Source organism: Callospermophilus lateralis, chromosome 8 (genome assembly GCF_048772815.1).
Source record: "Callospermophilus lateralis isolate mCalLat2 chromosome 8, mCalLat2.hap1, whole genome shotgun sequence".
Taxonomy (NCBI): domain Eukaryota; kingdom Metazoa; phylum Chordata; class Mammalia; order Rodentia; family Sciuridae; genus Callospermophilus; species Callospermophilus lateralis.
The window spans coordinates 27,874,954-27,900,458 of NC_135312.1; the positions used below are offsets into that span (position 1 = coordinate 27,874,954).

A 25,505-nucleotide genomic window follows, 5' to 3' on the forward strand; every position below is an offset into this window, starting at 1 on the left:
ATTCTCCACAGATAGATAGTCCTACTTGTAAGTGAACCAGTAAAATAAGTAACTAATTAATAAATATTTTAAAAATATTTTTGGATACAATATCTTTATTTATTTATTTATTTTTATGTAGTGCTGAGTATCAAACCCCATGCCTCACATGTGTGAGGCAAGCACTCTGCCACTGAGCTATAATCCCAGCCCCTAACTAATAAATATTTTTAATTGAGTTTCTGGAACAAGGAATATACTAGGCATTATGATAAATACAAAGCTATAGGAGATAATATATGACCTAAAGCTGGTTGTCTCAAATGGTAGCTACTAGCTACATGTGACTATCATCAACCACTTGAAATATGGCTATTCTGAAGTGAAATGTGCTGTAAGAGTAAGAAAAGCACCAAATTTTAGACTTCGTACAAAAAAAATTCATTTAAAAATTACTTCCTATTGATTACGTGGTAAAATTTATTATTTTGGTTATATCAAGTTATATGTGTTATTAAAATAGATTGCATTTATTTACTTTTTTAATATGACTCAAATTGCACTTATATGGGGCAGAATTATTTGATGTTAATTTGCAACCCAACTGAGCATGCAAAATATGTATACAAACTTACATAAAGGTTCCTTGTTATACTAATGTATAAGCAATGCATTAGCAGTTGTTCACAGGTGGGAAATGGCTTCTCTGGAGGCTAGAAGTTTTGTAGTGATTATGGCATTTTATCAGAACCTTGAAATTTGTTAGAAATTTAATATAAAAAAAGCAAGTCAGGGTGAAGGAAATTCATACTTCATGTGAATAACATCATGGTTTCAAATATGCCAAAGGTCTTTCAAATGCTTTATATGCGTTCTATCATTAAATCCTCAAGAAAATTCTATGAGGCATTTTCATTGTTCTCATTTTATAAGAAGTTGAAATAGAAAATTTTTAGGCAAATTGTCCAGGGTCCTGTAGCTAAGTCAGTGGCAGAGCTTACCATTCAAACCCAGGAACTCTTCTTCACCTGGATTTCACAATCATGCTGTTGCCTCCTTAGCAGATAAAGGTAGCAGATAAAGGTAGTATCTCAGTCAAGGTTACAGGACAGAGTTGAGGGCTTCTAGATTCATCTTTGAAGTTATATGACAATACAGTATACCATGCTTTAGTTTGGAGATGATGTTAGAAATATTTAACAAATGATATGATATGGACACCAACCAACCAAATTGAAACCAACCAGGGAAACAGGCTTCTAGAAACATTAACTTCTTACGTCCTGGTTTGAAAGAGATCTTGGGGTTCCTGCAAGGCATGTTAGGATGGCAGAGCCAATTGCAAAGCATATTATTCATAATTGTATAGCTATATAAGTGTATACCCATGATCAGTTTTCTTGCTATGAGTTTTCATTTGCATATAGGGCACTATTTACTCTGAGAGTCACAATGCTGGCTCTTTCTTTTTTTGGAAATTTTATAGTTGTTGTGCTTATTTATGTTTAGTTGACATAATAATTGTACATATTGGGTTGGGGATGTAATTTAGTTGTAGAGGATATTCTTAGCATGTATAAGACTTTGGCTACAATTTTCAGCACAAAAAAAAAGCATATGTATTTTGTGTGTTATAGCATGCTGTTTTGATATAGGTATACAATATGTAATGATCAAATTAGGCTAATTAGCATATCCATCATCTCAAATATTTATCTTTTCAAAATGGCTAGAAAAGATGATTTTGACTTTTGTAGGTGGTTCTTTTCATTCAGATTTCAGCTCACATTGTTGTTATCTTTATTCTTCACCTCCTTATCCAAAGTCACTCTTTAACTGTAATCCTCTTTAGATTTATTTCCTGAAGCTCATTCATAAGTGGAATGATTATATTTATAATTTGTTCACATGTTTTCTATCAGCCTTTGCTCCCTGAGAAAGCAAAGTCCATGAGTGAAGGACCTGGTCTGTCCTTCCCCATGGTCGATCTCTCCATCAGTGATGAGAACTGTACATGGGAAATTCAAAAAATAGTCATTGGAAGGACTATTCCAATTACTTCTGTCAATAATTTGGAACCTGTTTGTACAAACCCTCCACTAGAAGGCTCATGAGTTGACTGGATCAACATAAAGATTTGGAGTGGAGAAGTATATTAGAGCTGCTCTGGAGACAGCTCCACTGGGCATAGGTCTTCCAGAAAGCTCTATGTTCCATTTCCATGGGATGTTTAGAGGGAGACATGACTGGGGCTGGAATTCTCTGGCAGATAGTGTTCAAGACCTTACTGCGAGGATGGCAGACAATTTAAAGAAAGGCCCCAATGTTAAGAGAGAACTGTCTCAAGGTTCAAAACTGTGACACAAATTCAGCTCTCAGTTATCTGTGTTTTCTCTGTGGCTTATCTGACTTCATGAAGTAGCCAAGCTAGTCAATTTAGGGGTATATATAGATTTCCTTTGATGAAAGTCTTATGAGTGATGTGCCAGGGAATTTTCACTAGTCTTTTCTCTGTTTGATTCTGGCACACCACTCCCCACCCACTTGCCTGGGTAATTCCTATTGGCCCTCCCTTATACCTCTTCTTAAGTGTGACCTCTCCTGGGATTTCCCCTCAGTTTTTTTTTTTTTTTTTATGTGGTGCCAGGGATTGAACCCAGTGTCTCACTAATGCTAGGCAAGCGCCCTACCACTGAGCCATAACCCCGGTGGGATTTCCCCTCTGTACCAGGTTAGATGTTGCTGGTACATGCAGCCACAGCATTCTATAATTCCTCTGTCATTTTAGTTATTGTGTTTCATTGTAAATCATATGTTTATTTTCTTCCCAATGGACTAGAGTTTCTCAGGCTTTTTTTTAAAAAAAATTTTTATTGACTTCCTTGGGAGTCATCTTAGACTTTGTATTCTCTAATCACCTCTCTCCATGAAAATTTAATACCAAAGAAATACTGTGTATCTGATTATACACTTGATGTGCATCCATGCTTTAAACATTAAGAGTAAGTTTCTTCTTGTTCTCACCCAGAACAAAGTTCCTTTCTTTAAGGGTGTCACCTTCCCAGTTGAGCAGGTGTGCATGGACAGTGAAGATCCACACCGGGTCCTGCTCCACTTTGCATAGTGTGTACCTGATGAATACTTGTGAATGACGAGATGAATGCGCTAATTTCTGCCAGTCTTCAAAGTATCCAACCTTGAAGTTGATAATCTTGAAACTATATTGGCACATTTAAAAATAGTACATTTTCAACATCTGCTACTTCTCCTAGATGAATCCACTGCTGATACGCCATCTGTACTTTCCTTTTCTCCCAGATGGGTTTGCACAGGGCTTTCCAGATTCACTCCCTCAGCCCTTTCTTGTGCCCAAAGTGTTCACACACACACACACACACACACACACACACAAAAAAAAAGGTTTGTCAGGGTTGAGAAAGAATTTGTGGCTGTGGAAACTTTTTTTTTTTTTCCTGTTTTATAGTTAGCATACCTAAACAGGAATTGAAACCATGACCTTTATTTTTTGTGAGGACAGACTTCTACAAAGTTCAGGATTGAAAACTCCTAACTCAGCTAAGCAATATTAGAATGTACAATTTTTTAGGAAATGGAGCTAGCCTTATTATAGCACCTTGCTAAAGATGAACACAGCTTTATCTATACATGTAGCATAAATTATGTGAAGGTATTTATCAAAACTAAAAGTTCTTCATAACAGAAGAAAAATAGTTAATATTTTTTGCGGTATAAATGCTGTTGTTTACCTTTTCCATACATAAAAAAAGATATCAAAGTGTTAAACATTACTTAGAGCAAATTCAATTCAAACACATTTTTTTTTTCAAAACTATCCAACTTGAAAAGATGCTTGTATATAAACTTTCACCCCAAACAAGGCAATCTCTGTAACTCGGTAAAGATCTGGAGTACTGATGAGATTGTTTACAGAGTAAATACAGGTTCAAGTTATCTTTTGTCTGTAAGTTCAAAGTTTTAAGAAAAGAAGATGGGGATATAGCTCTGTTTGTAGAGTGCTTGTCTAACATGTACAAGGCCTTGGGTTCAATCCCCAGTACAACTAAACAAACACAGAAACAAACTCTAAGGAAAGTTGAGAAATAAGCATCTCAAAGATATTATTGTAGGTCATTAGGCAATAATATTTTTTTTTTGCCCAGAAAAAAACTTTTACTTATTATTACATTTTATTTATTATTCTATAAAAGTAGTAAATTTGTATATGTGTACACACACACACACACACACACACACACACACATTAGCACACATATAATTACAAGGTGTGATGTTAATGTGCTGTTTGATGCCCAGAAGACTTGAAGGCACTTTCTAGGCTTTTACTTTATGCTTGGGAGGATATGTGTCTTTACTCGTTCAGTTTCCATATTTAATTTATTCATATATTAATTCATTCATTAAACACTATATCCCATGGTCCTATCATTCAGTGTTGTTGCTGTGTGCACGACCTTATCCTTCCCTACCCCTGTTCTGTAGTCTTTCAAAGGGAGGAGTTACCCTTGAAGCCCACAGTCAAATCATTACCTGCTCTGCTTCAAACTCTAAAATGACACCCAGTTTCACTTGGAATACGATCCCATACATCCATGGGGATGTGCTCCAAGGTCCTCAGTCTTAGAATATATCCAGGGCGTTTGGCATATTTTAGATGCTCAATAACTTTTTTGAATGATCGAATGAGTTCATAAATAGAACTTGCATTTTAAATACCAAAAGTGTGGGGAGAAAAGTAAGAAGTACTGTGGAAGAAAATAAATTAGCATCAGAAGATGGACAGAATTTGAGGTGGCACAGCCAGGAAAGACCCACCAGTGATGACAAACAGTGGCCAGAAGCCCCTCTGCCTGTGTAGCTGGGAAAGCTTCTGGCAGAGTGAGGGACACTACAGGGACCTAGGCTCTGTGAAGGAAAGACTGCAGGGAAGGCCACCATCGCTAGTGTACACGTGTGGTGATGCCAGGAGATTTGGAAGATAGACAGGGTCTGGGTGAAACTTCGTATTCAAGATGCTTTTCTGGAAATGCTCATATCAGCCTTGGATGTGAAAATATATGGCTTCAGAGATCAATTTGCCTCCTTGTCTTTTCTAAATTGCTTCTCAGTCTCCTTTTAGAAGTGTTGAAGAAAATTCAGTTAATAGTGTGTATATTTGTAATTTGGTAGAAACAAAGCAAGTTAAAAAAAACACTTCAAAACTTTTTTAGGTGGAAGGAAGTGGGAAGAGTGTTTTTTGTTTTTTTTTTTTTTGTATGTATATGTGCTTCTGAATAGGTCAGACGGGTTACTGTGACATTTGTGTCACCTTGTGTTGTGGCCACCTTTTACTCTTCCCACCTGCTTCTGACAGTTTTGCCTTGAAGGAAGGAAGGGGTTCAGAGCCGATGGCTGTTGTCTCTCTGAGGCCGGGAGTTTCCCAGGAACAGCTAAACTACAGATTTACGTAAGCCATCTCTTGACCCAGGTTTTGCTTAGTTGAACTTCCCTTTTTTTTTTTTTTTTTTAAATAACTGAACTCATGACTTGTCATTTCTAGTAAATCCTGACACTGCTCCAACATTTACATTTTTCACTGCATTAAATAACATATTATGTCAAAGAGAGGAAAAGTGCAGATTCAGTTTGTTAGAGTCGCCACTTTCTCACAATTTTGGACTTTCTTTACCATCTCCCTGCCTGGCTAGGCATGGTTTCTTTCTTTAATTTTTCTAACAATGTGAAATACTAAAGTGATCTTGACTAAATGAGGTGAGGCTGAGGTATGAAAAATGTCTACAATTGCAGATTATTCAGCTTTACTTCAGCTTTTAAGCTGCAAAAGTTTACAAAGTTATATTAGAATTCAAGAATAAAATAGACTTACTGTCTTACTGGTTGGTATTAAGAAAATGATTAGAAAAAGCATATGCATTTTTTAAACCCCATAAAAGAAATCAGGGGTGTTTTGTTTTGTGGTTCCTTTTGTTTTTGTAGGAATGGTTAACTTATGGCAATTTTAAAAAGTTTTCTGTAACTTAGTTTCATGCTTTCTACATTACAGGGAATTCTATTTATGAGTAAGGGGCTTCATACCCCACTATCAATAGGAGAAAGTCACTAGAGTCTTAGTAAATAGAAGTATTATATTTATATTAATTTTTTTTCCTCTGAAAGTTTTCCAAACCTTCCCTCTCTTTCCAGTGTCTTAATTCTGACTTTTCTTGCCTCTCCCTTGACATGGCTTATACTTCTGGTCTTATGTGCCTGAAAGCCATCAGAATGAGCTTCAGAGAAAGATACAGCTGTACCCCCATCACTAAGAGATATGGGAGAAAGATGAATAAAGCTAGTTTATTCAGAAACAGGATCTGGAAAGTGTTTTGTTCACCAATTTAATCAGAGGAAATTCTTTCTTTTCTCCTTCCCCTATTCCTTCCTCTTCCCCTGTCTCTCCCTTCTTTCCTTCCTCCTCCTCTCTCCCCTATTCCTCTTTCTTTAACCTGCAACCCTTGTTCATCAAAGTGGAGAGTTTGTCTCATTTGAGGACAGAATAGCTAAATCCGAAATTGAATACTTGGTTGTCATGTAGCTTTTAATAATTCTTCTTCTTCTTCTTCTTTTTTTTTTTTTTTGTACAGGGATTAAACCCAGAGACACTTAACCATTGAGCCACATCCCCAGATCCTTTTCATATTTTATTTAGCAATAGAGTCTCACTGAATTGCTTAGGGCCTCACTAAGTTGCTGATGCTAGATTTGAACTTGCTATCCTCCAGCCTCAGCCTCCCAAGCCACTGGGATTACAGGCATGTGCCACTCTGCCCGGCTTCAATAATTCTTTTACAAAGGAAATTCTTGCCTAAGAAAATTCAATAAGTAAAAGAGTAATTGGCATTTTTGCATTTATGCTCTTAAAATTCAACTTTTAAAAAGTAAAAAGTAACATTTACTAATTCAAGCAATTTTCTAACTATATTTTTTTCCCTGCAGATACACCAGTCAACTTATTAATTAGCAAATACTAATAAGGGCCTAACATATATAAGATATTTTATAGGACTTGAAATATAATAGTAATAAGTGTCAAAGTTCTAGCTTTTAAGAAAATTGCAGTTCAGTTCAGGAAGTAAAACATAAATACTTTAAAAATTGTAAAACAATGCAAGAGATAAATAATAAGCAAATACAATATAACAGTATTGAAAGACAGGAACTGGTGATTATCAAAGAACAGCCAAGATAGCAAGTGAGAAGGGAGCAATTCTGGAGGACTGAGGTGACTTGGGGGTGCTTCACATAGCAAGATGGATTTAAGGATGCTTAGGTCCTGGAGAGGATGACAGTGAATTCTGTCAGGAGGGGCGATAGGAGCAGAAACTGAAGCAGAAAAGTAGGAGGTGTGTTCAAGAAGGGATAATGAATATACCTGTGGGGTCAGAGTGGAAGATTTGGCAAGGTCATACTGAAAATAAGTTTGGAAAAGATCATGGAGGGCTTTGAATGCCTCATTTAGGTTGACCAAATGATTGAAACTGTTATAAACAAGGCCTTCTGTCAAAGTTCATCCAGAGAATGTGATCAATTTTATGACCTGAAAAACACATGTCAGGCAGACATTCAAACCAGAGACCCTTATCATATGACTAAGCAGATGAATCACTCATCGATTGGTATTCTTGGAATGGCTATAATTGAGGATGAAGATGTGGGTATTTAGTTTATGATTAAATTCATCTCTCTCTCTTAGTAATGAGAAGTCATTGGAAAATTTTAGCAAGAAGAGTCATCAAGTTTGTTTTTAGTATCACTCTCTCGCCATTGGAAAAAGATGAGTTTAGTAATGGTAAATTAGAGAGCTACTAAAGAGTCCATGGAAGAGATGGTGAGGGATTGATGTAGATGGTGGCAGTAAGGGTGGCAGGAAGAGAACAGAGTTGGAGAAATTTGGAATTTGGGACCAACAGGCATTGGTGGCAGAGTGAATGTGTATGGGGCTGGGAGGCGGGAGGACCATGGGGGAGAGAGGGAGTTGTGGAGGGGGTCTCTCTGGGACCCTGGTCTGAGTTATTGTGTTGTGGTATAACATACTGTTTCTTTGAATTTGCTTTTTAGGTGTTGTTTGAACTTGCATTTCATCCCCATTGGAATTCCAATAATTCTGAACAAAAGCAGATAGATACCTTTGGCCCATAAAGGTAACTTATGTGGAAAGTGCTGCTACTTTTTAAAGCAATTCAACAAATCAAGAGAGATACACAACACTGTTAGAACTTATATTACCTTCAGCCTCTTCTCTTCTTCATTTCACTCCTAATAGACTCTAAGCATAATTCTTTCTAGACTATTCTAGCAGATTTTTTTTCCTGTTTCCTTTTTTTTTTCTTTTTTGGCCTATAGACAGAAATAGCCTTTTAGCCTTTCTGAAAAAAAAAAAAAAAAAAAGTTACTGGAAAGGCCTGGACAGCTACAAACATCTTCCTCTTAGGCCTTACCACAGTGTAAGAAATAACCACAAAAGCCTTTCCTTTCAAAATATGAAAGGGTTCTACTAGACATAACCCAACCCGAAAAAAAATTGGGAAAAGATTTTGTCAGCTGTGAAGACTTCACCATTAATTGCTTTATCAATGTCCCTAGCATGCATTCATTTACTCCTTAAATAGTTTAATGAAGCAATACTGAACTCATCCTAGGAGAAGAGATTACAGAATTGAATGAGGTATGCTTCCAGCCCTGAAGATCAGCCACAGAAGGAGACAGCACAGTGCCATGGCCAGGGGCACTACCACACAAATCTCAACATTGCCCTAGTGGTTGATTATAATTCTTTTTGCTTGTAGACCTATTGCCAGCTCTCTTTTCTGTTCTTGGCCACCTTTCTCACAATCATCAGTATGTTTATTTCCCCCCAAATCAGCATTATTTTATCAATATTCTGCTAAAGCTCCTCAATTGACACTGAATGTCCATTGTCAAAAAATAATCCAAGGGCTGGGGATGTGGCTCAAGCGGTAACACGCTCGCCTGGCATGCGCGGGGCACTGGGTTCGATCCTCAGCACCACATGCAAATAAAATAAAGATGTTATGTCCACCGAAAACTGAAAAATAAATATTAAAAAATTCTCTCTCTCTTAAAAAAATAATCCAATTACCTGGGCCCTTCACAAATGCCCACATCTTAGCCCCAAGATCTTTCCATACTATATTTGCCCAATTAATCTCTTGTCCTGGTTCTACTTAAGATCTTACTTCCCTTACCCATTACAATTGTGTCCACCTCAGAGGTTCTTTCCATAGTGGCCCTTGTGATATACATCAACTCCACACTTAGCTCTGCTATCACCTCTTGAGAAGAAGCCCTTAACTTTCCCAAGAAGAATTAGCAAAATTTGGTTATATATATCACGCTGTATGTATAACTAAAGCACTGTCACATGTACTAACACAAGGTCTATTACAAATTTTATTTATGTAATTAGGTAACAATAATAATAAAAGATATTTATTCTCATTTCCTGCCAGAAATTTGACAACTGATTTACTGACAAGGTGAGTGGTTGAAGAACTCGAGGCACAGAGACGTTTTCCCCAAAGAGAAATAGCTGGAGACTGGTGGCAGTAAGGGTGGCAGGAAGAGAACAGAGTTAGAGAGATTTGGAATTTGGGACCAACAGGCACACTTTGAAACCAAGTTGGTCTGATTTCTGTGGTAGGGCCCCTGACCATGGTACTCTGCTCTCTCCTTCTGGGGCCGATATTCAGTGCTGGAAGCATACCTCATTCAATTCTGTAATCCCTTCTCCTAGGATGAGTTCAGTATTGCTTCATTAAACTATTTAAGGAGTAAATGAATGCATGCTAGGGACATTGATAAAGCAATTAATCTATTCACAGCTGACAAAATCTTTTCCAAGTTTTTTTTTTTTTCTTCGGGTTGGGTTATGTCTAGTAGAACCCTTTCATGTTTTGAAAGGAAAGGCTTTTGTGGTTATTTCTTACACTGTGGTAAGGCCTGAGAGGAAGATGTTTGTAGCTGTCCAGGACTTTCCAGTAACTTTCATTTTTTTTTTTTTTTCAGAAAGGCTAAAAAGCTATTTCTGTCTATAAGCCAAAAGGAAAAATTTTTAAAAAAAGAGAAAAAAAAATAAGCAGAAAAAAATTCTGTTGGAATATTCTAGAAAGAATTATGCTTAGAGTCCACTAGGCAACTTGAAAGGTCTTCTGTATGGACAAAAACCTTAGGAAGCATAGTCTATGGGTGAAATGGAGAAGAGCCTGAAGGTAATATAAGTTCTGACAGTGTTGTGTATCTCTCTTGATTTGTTGAATTGCTTTAAAAACGAATAGCACCTTCCCCATAAGCTAACTTTATGGGCCAAAGGTATCTGCCTCTGTCAGAATTATTGGAATTCTAAGCAACAATTTTAATCATGACAGGCATTAACATTTATGGAACACTTGATGTTTGAAGGGCTTTGTTTAAGTTGTCATCTAGTCTTCATTGCCAGTCATGTGGGGTAGCTACTGCTTTACCCATTTGGCATATAAAAAATGTACCACCAGAGACACCAGTTTAGAAATAAGATTTCTTTCCTTGGCTGACTTCATATATGTTCAACATGTATCTTCTGAATTATCCAGATTCTTGCTCACTTTATGTCTGCATCCATCACTGGATGTACCTTCCTTCTGTCTGCCCCAGTTCCTGAGATTCTTTGGGTTTTCCCAAAGAATTTATCCATCTGGTGACCAGAGTCCTAAAGCTGTCTCCTTTTGTGACTGAGCTAGCTCATCAAGGATTGAGAGATGTATTTATGAACTCTTCCCCTTGGCAAAACCGTAGTCAGACTGAAGGCTTAAAAGGAGTGATTTCCTAAGAAACAAGCAAATGAAAAAAATAACAGAGAAGTAAAACATTAAATTGGCTGTACAGCAATATTGCATGGGTTTAAAACAAAAATCTAAGCTAAACAAAGATATGGATCTACATTTGCTTCCCAAACATAGTCACTAGTTTTATTTCCAAGGAGACCACCCCAGGTTGGAACTTCTTGCTCTGAACTTTGTTCTTATTTTGTTCCTCAGTAATCTTTTCTCTATGCAGAGGCACTTCCTTTTATTGTGAGGGCCAAGCATCTCTGACTTGCCTCCAGGAAGTTGTACACTGACTGTGCAATTGTAAGAAGGTCCACAATGACAACAACAACAGGATATTGGATGATGCTGGTGTCTTTTAATTTATTCATTGAAAAGTTGTGTGTGTGTGTGTGTGTGTGTGTGTGTGTGTGTGTGTGTGTTTAAAGACTTCAGTACACACAAAAATAGAGTAAATATGCAATGAACCCACATGGACCCATCTTTCATCATTTTCTGCTGTGCTTACTTCATCAGATGGCCTTGTTCCTTCTTGTGGCAGTCTTTTAAAGTGAATCACAGACATATCAGTTTATCTGTAAGTACTTCAGAATACATTTCTAAGGGGGTAAGAAGAAAACAAAATGACCACAGTTCCATTGCTCGACTCAAAAAAATATTTAGTGATTACTTCTTAATATCATCTACAAGGCAGCCTCTGTTCTGTATTAAACTACTGACTCAATTTCTTTTTTTTTTTTTCAGTTGATTTACTCCAAAGCAGTATTCCCCTAAAATCTGGACATTACATTTGATTTGTGTGTCTCTGCCACCCTTCATTGAATTCTCCATGTGGGCCATGTCCTTTGCAGACATTATTTTTGCCTACCTCTATGCACACTGCACAAGTAGGAACCATCTTTTCTGTTTTCCAGTTAGAGAATTCCAGAAGCGTCTAGATGGCTTGCCTCAGCTTGCAGACCTCACAGGAGCAGAGGCGGACTGCGAAGCCATTCCTTTCATGCCTACCTTCTCCTCCTATTCTTTGCGCAAGCCAGATCCTTGCTTACTTTAGGCCTGACATGTTTATCACTATGTTGTGTTGCCTCTCGCATCCTTTGCCCCTTGAGGGTGTTCGGAAAATTAAACTCTTTCAAAGAACCGGTTGGGAAGCGTGGTTGGACCTTTTATTGAAACAAAGGTTTGGAATGGAGCCTTGGATGGTGGTTTCTCTGTTTACTTGGAATTTTTCAGCTCTTGAGTCAGAAGCAGGCTCCTTAGTCAGCTTCGTTTGAAGGCTTAGCTACTTAGGAGCAGCCTGATATACTTTCCTGTCCTGTTCATTTGGGCACAGAAGCTCTTACTTCATTTTCAGAGCAGAGGTCACAGCCATTCCTGTAGCAGGGAAGGGCTTGCTTTCTCTGGCTTAGGTTACAAATTTATGTCCATCACTTTCTGTTGACGACTTATCACTCAAATGTCCTTAAAATGCTGTCCTTGCAGTTTTGAAAGGCAAAGATGTTTTCCATTTGTGTTTACACTGAAAAGTATCATTCTCAGAAAATAAAACAGATGCTCAGTTATAATGCTCTTCCCCAAATTTTGAAATTGCATGTACTTTACTTATTTTTCTAAGGAATATATATATATATATATATATATATATATATATATATATATATATATAATAAAAATAGATTCACATGATGAGACACTTGTTCTCTTAATCCTTTCTCTAATCTTTTGAGTAGATAGATCTCAGGTTGGTGTTAATGTATTTTTATATCTAACACTTGCAAAACTTCCTTTTTTTTTTTTTAACAGAGAATTGTTCTGAAGTTTGGAAATCTTGGCTGATAGCAAAACTTACTAACACTTTTTTTTAATGTACTTATGTTTAGCATTTTCTTATATTTATACAAATGGAAATTTTTCCATTTATGGTAAAAATATGAGATTTTCTTTTAAAACTATTAATATAGGCAAGAAATAGTATTTTTAAAGAAAACATGGAGCAATAACAGGTAATACCTTGAGCACTTATTTCATATGATGGTCTCATTGAAGTTATATGATATAACTCAATACCTCATCTGAATGTCTATTAAGCAGGTACTATTATCCTCATTTTTTTAAATGAGGAAACTGAGGAACAGATAGCACACTTTGCTCAAGGTCACAGTTCTGTGAGTTGTCTGAATAGGAGATGAGCCCTTCGCTTCCTTCTAATCCTTCCTTCAAGGCAAGAGAACAGAATCTGACATATGAAAATGGGGAGCATAATTTGGAGGTGCTTGCTGGGATGAGCAAATGGAGATTCCATATTATACCAACTTACATACTAGTTTTAACTTAAAGATAAGGGATCTGGATACTTAAAGATGGTTAAAATGTAATGTGCATCATTTTGTATGTATGTTTTTGGTCAAGTTATTTTCTCTCTCTAAACTTCTCTCATTTGTAAAATAGGCATAAGTACTATGGACATGCACACACCCAGAGGCACACAACAATTATTTATTAAGTTCAGGCCTTAGTCAGACCTGGATTTTGCTATAAATTAGCCATGTCACCTTGGAGAGGTTACATCAGCAAAACAGGGATGATACTACATCAAACCATTGTTATGGCTTTGGATGATATAATGTAATCACACGTGTGTTCTCACTCAACACCGAGGTAAACACTCATTTGATTAGTGGTTATGTTGAAACCAGAACTGTAGCACCATTTATGCTACCATTAATTTTTGTGCCAGATTATTCCTTTGATCAATATTCTATCTAGCTTGTTTACAATGCAGAGCCATTAAAAATTCTGCATGAGCCACATTATTATAAAACTGAGAATACAGCTTATGATTATGATGCAATAAATGCACTCAAGTTAAGCAAATGGTGACTATTACTTAGTTAAACAGGCCTCTATGCAAAATAAATACAGAGTAGAGTGAGCAGTGGAAGCCAGGACTTACTGATCAAATGCACCTCCTAAAAGTCCATGTTAAAGATACACAGAAAGATAATGATTTTATGTCCTTTCTCTTTCTACCATTGATCACATCATTTTCTCTTGTTTGTCTTCTAATATAAAATAAAAGACTTTTTACCAGAACAATCTATGATACATGTGTGGGGTGGGAGGGGTGTGGGTAGCATTGGATGAAGGAGTTGTTGCCACAAGATATTATAATAATAATCTGAGAAAAGATCTGGGTGCATGTGTCCTAAGGTAAATGATAAAAGTAACAACAGCAGCCTGACAGTTTTTGTTGTTGCTGGTTGTATAAAGCTGTTGTTTTGTTGTAATACCATGTGGCATCTGTGCTAAAAGGTGTTTAAATTATCAGAAAGTCCTTACCATATCACTGGACACAAAAACTGTTTCTGTGATAGAGACCTCAGGAACTGCGGTGATGTTAGCTTGGGTCATGCCAGCACCACCCTAAGCTCCTGAAAGCACATTACAGTGAGGGTGAGTCCTAGCCACAACTGAAACACTGAGATTTTTCCAGGCCAAAGCATTTTCAGGGACTAAATGGTCAGTAGTGGCTGAATCCAGGACTGTTCTGAGACCAAGGGATGGAGCTGTCTCTAGTGCTATGATGTCATGGGGACATTTTGGTTCTGCCTTGCTCTACATAAAGTTTTTAAAATTTTATTTATTCTAATTAGTTACATATGACAGCAGAATGCAATTCAATTCATATAACACAAATAGAGCACAATTTTTCATGTCTTTGGTTGAACACAATGTAGAGTCACACTATTCATGTTTTCATACATGTAATGATGTCTGTCTCATTCCACTGTCCTTTTACTCCCATACCCCCCTTCCCTTCCACCCCCTTTTCCCTGTCTAAAGTTCACCTATTCCTCCCATGCTCCCCTCCTCAATCCCCATTATGAATCAGCATCTTGATAGCAGAGAAGACATTTGGCATTTGTTTTTTTGAGATTGGCTTACTTCATTTAGCATTATATTCTCCACCTCCACTCATTTGCCTGCAGATATCATGATTTTATTCTTTCTTTAATGCTGACTAATATTCCATTGTATATATACACCACATTTTCTTTACCCATTCATTAATTGAAGGGTATACTTACAAGAATACCTTTAGTTACAGATGGATCTTTGGACCGTTATCTATGTACTGGAATTTTAGGGTTAGAAAAAGCCTCTCTGTCTGCAAAAATGACACTGTAGTTCTAGCAAAACCTGTGTGGTTAACAATTAGATGACTTTTATTAAGTACACATGTGCCAATAGCTGAACTAAGTTGTTTCCTTAAAAATGTATCACAATTTCTTTTGCTCCCCTTCCTATTAATATAGTACTTTTTAAGTTTTAATTGCTTCATAATATTTGTGTGTATTTATAGGGTACAGTGTGATGCCAAATTAATTAGATAGAAGGATTTAGTTCTAGTGTTCCATAAAATTATAGTCTGCAGCAATTTATTATGTTTCACAATAACTTGAAGAGAAGAGTAGAAGGTTCCCCAAAATGGAAATGATGAGTGTTAAAGGAGATACAATGCTAATTACACTGATTTGATCATTACACATTATATATATGTGTCAAGTCATACTGTACCCTATAAATACATACAATTACTATGAATCAATTAAAATTTAAAAAGTACTATATTATATAGTAAATACACAAGCCAGTAATGTAGTCACTTACATTAATGTAGTCACTTACATACCATTGCCAAGTATCATGTTCTGTACAGAACTGTACATCCTGCACTTTTATACAGTACTTTTTTTTTCACACCAGCATTACCACAGACACTGAGCAACATGTACACAACAATGGGGAAAAAAGATCATGAATTACATATTTTATTTCATTTAATGCTTACAACAAACCTAGAGACTATGTAATATGATGATAATGGTTTTAAAATTCAGGAAACTGAGGCATGGGTTGAATCAGAAGCCAGGAACTGACCAAGTGAGCCCTCACGTGGCCAAGCTGAGTAGCACTGAGGAAAGATTAGCTTTGCTGCTCATGCCTGCTTCTGCACTCCCTTAGAGTCTCACAGGAGAACTAGCACTTTTGAGCTGAAATATTCTCAGCCATCATAGAGGAAAACAGGAAGTGCACTCTTACACACTCTGTGTATATGGAAGGCAAATGAGATAACTAACAAGAAAGGAATTTTTTAATATCTCTGAAGCAGGATCAATTTTGAGAGTATCATACATGTCTGATAAGCATTTAGAGAAATGCCCAGTCTAGAAGGTTATTGTATGGATGCTGAGGTGCAAGGTGGATCATGAAATTAAGCCGAGTCTCAGAAATATCCAGGCGTATGATTTAGGACTTGACACACTCTTTTCAGCAAGGCCGCTGGGACCTTACCTAGAAAAATGCTGAATATGCCCAAGTCAGTTTGTGGGGTTGCCCGCACCATATAAAATTGTCACTCTAGTGAGTCCAACTATAAAATTATCTACGTAGTTTTAAGAATAGAAGGATTATATTTGGGCAGCATGTAAAGAATAGTGAGTAATTAAAGGAATCCTCACAGCAGCAGCGGGAAAGCTCCTGGCACCCATAACAGCCACTTCCAGTGTGAGTGGTTCTGTGGTCTCAGTGTTTTAATCACTTCCAAGTAGATGAGGCCTGTGTTGCTCTTAGCAGTGTAAATACAACACATCTATAAACATCTGGATTACTTATAGTTTTATTATTTATAGATTTCTTGAGAGCTTTATAGTGAGGGAAAAAGTGCCACGGAATCCCCAGTTTCCCCCTTTATAAGGACGATGTGTATCAAGGACACAGCTTACAGAGAGCTTGAGAGCCACATTTTGATTTGCCCAATGAGCCATCTCCTTGTGCACTAACATGTTGACAGTGGCATTGAAGAAATTGTATTCTGCAAGTTAAAATGTACAATATTAACATAAAAACATGTTACTTGAGAAGAATAGCAAAGTTGAGTAGAGGTAACAGAAGGGTGCCTTCTAATTAGAAGAAGGGGCCGGGGGGTGGAGAGCAACTAGGAAAACTTCAGACTTCCTGCGGAGGAAGGCTTCCAGAAAGCTATGTGAGGACAATGGGCCTGTGGGCGAGGGAAGACGGTGGAAGGACAAGCAGAAGCCTTCTGTTTGGCTTGGTGCTGACCCTGGACAAAAGTGAGTTTCAAGAAACAATGTGCAAAGCAGGATTAGTATACAGACAAAAATTGTGCACAGAGAAAATCATGCAAATAGAGGACTGGAAGGGGAGAGAGTAGATGGGTAGTAAAAAGAAGGGAAGGCAGCATTGAAAATCCCCTATGTCTGGGCATTTAAAAGAACCTGTGCTGCCACAATTTATTCCCTCTGTGATTGTATGTCAGATGAAGTGCTTACCTGAATTTTCATAGATAAGAAAAATAATCCATCTAGTAAATACTAGACCCAGTCTCAGTGCATTAAGATGCATCTGTGAACAAAGATGGACTGACGGGAGAAACAATTAACATAAAGAAAAGATAAAAACCTGGCATGTACCTGTTGCCCCAGGCTCAGTCTAGGCGATATGTCTTCCGACAGGAATGAAGAGTCTGCTGTCCTGTTTAAATTGATAGTCATCTCACAATTCTGAGGCACATCGTTGATGCCTCAAAAATGTAATTATGTTGCAATGCTGCAATGTAGTATACTTTAACTTCTACTGTTTCCTAATTCCAACCTATTAAATCTTCTTAAAGGAAGTTTTATATGCTTCCATGATTATGTAATGCCTACAAAAAATGAAATTCAGATTCAGCTCACTTGTACTGATTGCCCAGCAGGAAGCAATGTGACATATACTAACATACAGCACTTATGTCGTCCTTATCTCATACTTTGAAGTAGGCTTTTAAAAAATATTCTGGGGATGGCCATGTAGCTCAGTGGTAAAATCCATGCTCAGCATGCATGAGTCCCTGGGTCTGATCTCCAGCACTGAAAAAAACAGAAATAATTATAGGTTTACATGAATTTGCAAAAGAGTATTTTTTTTACCAGTTTTCCTCAGTAGTTACATCTTAACATAACAATAATATAGTATCAAAGCCAGGAGGTTGACATTGATACACTGTGATATGATGTGTGTATATAATTCTGTGCAATTTTACTAAATGTGTAGGTAGATTCATGTGCCCACCATCACATTCAAAACACAGGACTGGTCCATCACCACAATGATCTCTTTTTTGCCACCTCTTTCTAGTCATGTTCCCAGATCAGTAAGTACCAACAATCTCTAATGATCTGTTCTACATCTTTAAAATTACATAATTTCAAGAAGATAAGGTAAGTGAAATCAGTATATGCAAAGTTTTGAGACTTGAATTTTGTACTTGGCATAATGCCTAGTGGCCCTTGGAAACTGAAGTTTGAAGCTATTGCATGTAGCTGCGAATTGTCCTTTTATTAATTGAATAATATTCAGGATTTTGAATATATCATTAAATAACATTTTTTAGCAGTTTATAGATTTGGCTATTACAAATAGAGTTGCTATGAACATTTTGTGTGCAAGGTTTTTGTGATGTGGTTTATAACGAACATTTAAGAGAGATTTAGAGATAAGTGTTCCACAGTAACACTGCTCTCAATCACTAAACTGGTATCCAAACCCAGATGTTTTTAACTTATCTCTTGTGCTGTTTCCACCACCCCTCATTAAATGAGAATAAATTGTTCTGCAGATAGTGTAGAAAAGAAATGATTATATATGCAATTATTTCTTGATAAAATATTTGGTTGAGAATAATATATGCTCAGTGCCTTGGTTGTTTTTATCAACTTGTTCATTGAACATTCACCTGTTCATTCTCACAAACTATTGTTTAATTAACTATCAGGTACCTGTGCTGAGTGTTGAAGAACAATGACCAACCTACTAGAGATTTTACCAAAACTATGTTTGTGGCATAGAGATAGTTTGCTCTATATTAGTTGGCTTTAATAGTTTTGAGCTTTAGTTGGGAAATGTTTGTTCCAAGTTCATGTGAGTGCTCTAATAATATTCAAATGTGTATTCTTAAATTTAAATTGGGTTGCTTTACTTTGCCTTATCTTAGGAAAACAATTGCTGAACATGCATGCACAAATACAAGATCTAATTTTGCAAGATATGCAATTCAGTGCTTCTTCTAAGTAGGGGTGAGGTTCATATGGGGTTCTATTTATTTACCAATAAATAATTTCTCTGCTTATTCTCTGTCCCTCCCAATAGCATGAAAAATTAATCAACCGTCCACAGAGTACCAAGAGAATTTCTAAAGATCCTCTAGGTAAGGAACATTTGCTCCGTACTCATAGTACTTTTTCTTCTCTCATATTTTATGTATGCATGAATCCTTCTACAAAATAGAATGGAGAAAGTGACTTTTCATTTAATTATTAAGTTTTATCATGTTTAATAAATGGAATTTTCTTGCAAAGTCATGTATATATAAACCAAAATATCATTCTCAAATATGCATGTCATGAAATTTGTACTGAAATCTATAAGAAATATAAATCATTTTTTATAATTATACACAATAATGTGCATGTATTTTTTTATACCTTTATTTATTTATTTTTATGTGTTGCTGAAGATCAAACCCAGGGCCTCACACGTGCGAGGCAAGCACTTTCCCGCTTAGCCACAATCCCAGCCCCATAAATCATTTTTATTTAGAAATATAAATTAGATAAGTAACAAATAATTTCTTAATTTGGTAAATAGACAGCTAAAATTCATTCTGAAATTTTGACCATTAAATTGTACATGTTTAAGTGTGGTCAATTCAAACCTACATTTGTGGTAAATAGATTTGAAAAGAAGTATATATTAGTATGAATCTTCAAAGAACATATTTTATATTTGGCTGTGTTTATGCATAATATTCAGGGTTATGTGCAGGAAAGCATGTTGGTGTATTATGCTGATGCAAATTTCAGGGTAGAATTGACACCTTTATTCTATTTTAGCCTTTAAAGCAATTCTTCCTGTGATGTTAATAGCTATTAATGCAATCACTTACTTGTCTTCAAAAGACATCTGTGGATGGGTTTTCACTACTTTATCAGGCTCACCATGGATAGCACAGAATCCCAATTAAAGGTTACACTTAGGGGTACCAGAAAATGCATAGACTTTACTGAACTACATTGAAGTAGAACAGGAATTAACTTTAGTATTACAATATACTATCTCAGGAACAATACAGCTGCTTTTAAAAAAAGGAAAATGATATAGAAAAAAATAATAATAACAATATCAATAGATGAAAGCTTGGCAAGTTCATCATTGTTCACTTTTAAAGAAATTGATATTCAAATAAATGCATAATTACTGCTCCTGTCAATAATCACTGGGTAGCATAAGAATACAATGATTCTTCTTATGTGTGCTATGAAGTCCTGAGTTGCTACCAATGTCATCAAAGCTTCTATAGGAAGGTTGGTGGTAGATAAGGCTAGATATTTTCAGTACGATAAAACTATTAAAAGTTTAAATGCCAAGTTTAGAAGTTTAGACAATTGGATAATAAATCTTTCAAAGATTTATTAATAGGGGAACAACAAGATCAGATTGGATGCAGAATGGTTGTGCAGAAGTTGTGTGCAGAGGACAAAGTGAGTCAAAACTGATAGCAAGGATATAAATTAGAATGTTGTACTCCATCCAGCAAAGACAGATAGGGCATTGTGGTCATCAGTTCTCATCTCTGTGACAATATACCTGAGTTAATCAACTTAAAACAAGGAAAGGCTCATTTTGACTCACAATTACAGAGGTTGTAGTCCATGGTGACTTGGTCCATTGCTTTCGGTTTGTGGTGATATAGTACATCATGGCACATGGTGGAAGATGCCTGTTCACCTCATGATAGCCAGGAAGCAAGTAAGAAGGTACCAGGATCCCAATTTCCAATTCACTGGTAGAGATTTTCAGAAAATGAATATTGCAAAGACTATTCTAGGATTTAGGAAAACAAAGTTAAAGATGAAGAGATAACAGATCTGGGATATTTCACCTAGAAGCTATGGTCAAGTAAGTAAGAAATGATGAATTCATTGAGTAAAGAGGACAGAAATAGAAGAGGCCTGAGGTAGGGAGCAGTAATTTAGCAGCATCAGGAGGATGAGTCAGACAAGGGAGAGAGAAGGAACAGTAGATCTTGGGGAGAACATGAAATCCAAGGAAAGAAGTTAAATGTTTTGTAGAAGTCTAAGAAGATGCAGGCCAAGATTCACTTGCTGCAAGTAGGAATTAAGAATTCTCTAGGAAGGTTTGAATAAAGGCCAAAATAGCAGTTTTTATAAAGGTCATAGAATCCCTAAAGCAAGCATATAAGTGCTTAGTAGATAGTGAGGAACTTGAGGCCTCATGGCACATTAGACATTACAAGATTTTTATGGTTAAAAAAAGAAAAGGGAAGAGATGGCACAGTGGCTTGATATTATAGCATAAGGGAACTAGATGACCTGAGCATGTTTATAAGAACCATGGAAGGACCCACAGTGAGGAGGAGATCGAGGGACAGATGTAAAGGGAAAATATTGGATGAAAAATGCAGGGTGGGATGGAATCCAGCAAACACAGAGGGAGATTTTGTAAGAAAGTACTTTGGGAATGAAAACAAGGTTATAAGAACTCAAGCAGAATGGCTTTGTGTAAAGTGGGAAAAACAGATTTGGGCTGGGTGAAACAGGAGAGTGAGACAGGAGAAAAGATTTTGGTTTTTGTTATGGAAAATTTTAAATTGTGATTAGAAAAATTTTAAATGGATTTGTGAATGCTAAGGGCTCATTAGAATAAAATAGCATAGTGTTTAGTAGGCACAACAATATATTTTCATAATTGGGTAGCTGGAATAGTTCTGATCAACCTTCAAAACAGAGGCCATTGGGGGACACTCAATATCCCTCAACCTGCATGATTAGAGTTGACAAATTGACAATAATGACAATAAGGCTAAGGAGGATAACACGTTTAAGTTGGATGCATGACCATATTTGATGTATATAACTGATCTTTAGGAGCAGCACTGACACAGAGGTATGTAAGACCCTGCAGGGGCGATTGAATGACGGGAGGGATTGCTCTATTAGTGATGGGGACAGAGAACATTATGCAGAAGCAGAGGAATAGAAGCTGTGAGAGTTTAGCGGGTAGTAGTCAGCAATAATATGGAGAAGCTGAGGCCATGAAGGAGGCATAATTCTGGCTGATGATGAAATGTGAAGAATAGCTCTGAAAGTTGCATGAATGATTATCAATGACATGGCTGGTGATAATGAGGGTGGGGGAGGAAGGCCCACCTAGGTAGCATAGACATCTAAGTGAATGCATTGCATGATGGTAGAAGAACAATTATTTGAAAACAAACAAGGATATTTAGCTCCTTCCTTTAAGTAATATTCACAGATAAGCAGCTTTATAATGTAAAATCAGAGTGCCATTTATATGAGGAGGTAGGTGGAAGGGGTAATTAAGTAATAGGGGGAAGACATGGAATTCTTTGCTCATCCAAGGCCAGGGAAACTAGTGCATGGGGTGAGCCTGAGAGTAGAAGAAAGTATGCAGGCTAGGTCTGATATATGGAAGCGGGAAGATAGTTTATGGCTTGTATATGGAAGGGGAAACACAGAGGGGTACAGGGGGTTTACTTAGAGTGATGGCTTTGAATTATGCAATGAAAACCATAGCAATACCAGATGGAATCATGGATTAGGAAGCAGGCAGGAGTCTCAGGTTAAGGGGAAAGATACACAGAGAATATAGGATACATTCAGAGGAGATGTGTTCAAGTCAAAATAGTCCAGAGGTCCAGAGGAAATATTGATGTAATGAACTTTGCCCAGAATGCTCTTCAGGTAGTGAAATTGGTAAGCTGTGTATACACACACACACACACACACACACACACACACACTCACACACTCACACATATACGTGTGTATGTGTGTGTGTGTGTGTGTGTGTGTGTGTGTGTGTATTTGCATGAATATGTGAGGACCAGCTAGCTTCTGGCATAATTTATTCATCACTTTAATACTAATAAAGATGAATATCTTTTTGAACCTATGAAACATCCTTTGACGCAGTGCTACAAAGCTAGGAATGGCTAGGGACCTTGGCTTCAGCATCCTTAGAAGCCTGTTGAAGATGCCATGTTTTGCCCCACGCTAGTCCTATTCAATTAATTGTGGGCTGGAAACCAAAGAAACATTTTAACAAGTTCTTCTGGTTCTCAGGTACGTTAAAATTTGAGGAGCATTTCTAGTCCTTTACCATAGCTAGCAGGCTCAGATGATGACCTCAGCAATGGCAAGAATTCAAAAGCTCTCAAGTGTCCACCTGGGTAGTCCCACATTTCTCTGCTGCTCAGAGGCCAATCCAGAGGGCTGGTATATTCCTGTGAGAGCAGGTGTGGAGGGTTGGATTAGCACATCCCTCAAGCAAGCTTCCTAACACTGGGTGTTCTGTGTGTGCCTCCAGAAGCCCTTTGGGATAACTTGTTCCATTGGCTGGCAGAGGAACTCTCAGAAGAAAACGCTGAGGTCCTTACCTCGTCCCTCCCTCTGCGCCGCAGCACCATCCAGCTCATCAAACTCAAGCACCCTGATGACCTCACGGAGCAGATCCATGAACTTCTTTGCTTCTGGAAAAAATCTCTCCCAACTTCCACTGACAAAGTTCGCCTCCTGGCTCGTCACCTTCGCAAGATGGGCAGGAGTGATCTTGCAGGAGAGTTCAAGTTCAAGTGGGAAAATAAAGTGTTCACTGAACCCCAACAGTGGTTTGATATGGAACCTGAGTAAGAGCTGGTGACTCATCCTTTTGCCCTAGAAAAAGCCTCATGGTTTAAAGACTGTTTCTGTCAAGGTTTACTGAAAAATTTTCAAGTGACATTGTTTGAAGTGGGTTTGTTTGATAGACATGTAACTGAGAAATCAATTGAAACATTAATATGGAGAAATTATTAACATGGAGAAATATTAATAGACAATAAGACATTCCTGGTTCTGCCGGCTTCTTCACTGTGAGTGGCATGTTTTCTGCAACTCTGAAAGTCTTGGGTTTGGTCAAACTTCATAGCATTTGCAATAGAGTTGGTCCTATTTACATTTTAATAGCCAAGGCTGCTTGCTGTGTACGCACGAAAGATATGACTACAAAATCACTTTTTTAAAATTGTTATCTATGTAAAATTAAATGTGTTTCCCATGACTCCAAGCAACCAAATCAAGTTACAGAGATACCTTGGGACCCACAGGTAACAATACAAAATAAATGGGGCTGATGTTAGTAATAGCAAGTCACTTTTAGAAAACAGAAAAACTTGTAATAAATTAAAAATTAAAAAAATTCTTTAGCTTTTGACTGCCACAGCATCTCTTAAAAAAATGTAGCTTAGAATAGGGAAATATTCTTATTTTATTATTAGTGAAATGAGGCAGTGCAGAAAAAATGAATTGTAAATAAAAGAATTCAGGGCCTCTTTTACCTACTTAAAAAAAAAGTCTCAGTTAACAGAAACCTAATAGCACAGGCCAATATGGTGTTGGCTTGCAAACACCAGAGGCAATTAGTTTCAATTATTGACACCTAGAAATTAACAAAATCACATTAAAAAATTAAAAATGGATGGTTCTCAAGTTTAAAGATAAATTTTCTTATAATCAGGGAGTTGGGTATCTCCATGGTTATATGTTGAAAAAGGAGATTCCAATTTCCAAACATATTCCTAAGAAGGAACATTTTATTAATCCAGATTTGTTTTATTTTGTTTTTAATTTTTTTACATTACCAAAAAGGCACTGAAGGTATTTTCTCATGTGTTCTGGAATGAAGACCAAACAGCCTAAAGTATTCATTATTTTATAAATAAGGAAATAAATGAATTTGCCTCTTATTTTGCTATTAGAGATTACTATTATGAATATTTTCTTGTGATTTTTTTCTTTTTTCTTAGAAGGAGATGTTTGTATTTCTATGGCTATAGATGTATTCAAGCACATTTCCATACGAGCTCACGTAAATGTGTACACCCTAGTATGTACACATCTCCTGATACACATTATCTCATGGTCACATCCTTCTTACTCATATGCATCTTAGTTTACTCATGTGCACACTCTGACACACACACACACACACACACACACACACACACACCTCCACACATCTGCCTCAGACACACATGCTTATTATTTACTACACGGCCTCATGTCCACCTGTGCATCTCATGTACATGCAGACACTGTCACTAACACGTCTCCCATATACACTGTCATGTGTCACACAAATACACTTGCATACATAATCACACACACACACACACACACACACACACACACACTGAACACAGATATTGTCTCAGATCCACCTGTTTAACCTCATCTACACTTTCACATTCTCTCTCACATGAAGTTCTCTCCCACACCTCACACGGAATATACTCATCACCATGCCCCCCCCCAGGTAGATACCCACAAATACACTGCATCACATTCTACTTACACCCTCACCTGCACACATTCTCACAAACACACCCCATCTCACACACTCTCTCCCACCCATCTTTCTCTCTCTCACACATACTCACTCATATAACTCCCATATTTACTTTCATAGGCAGATACACACATGCAC

At 37.0% G+C, this 25,505-nt stretch overlaps 1 protein-coding gene across 1 annotated transcript in view; it reads left to right on the forward strand.

Annotated features, from left to right (window-relative positions):
* Nucleotides 1–23,671, forward strand: part of Dthd1 (death domain containing 1) — a 60,674-nt gene extending 37,003 nt beyond the window's left edge. The window contains exons 9-10 of the mRNA XM_076865146.2: nt 19,089–19,146; nt 23,349–23,671. Of these exons, the coding sequence (XP_076721261.2) occupies nt 19,089–19,146; nt 23,349–23,671 (381 nt within the window). The remainder of the gene's footprint in view (nt 1–19,088; nt 19,147–23,348) is intronic.
* Nucleotides 23,672–25,505: the final 1,834 nt, after the last annotated feature.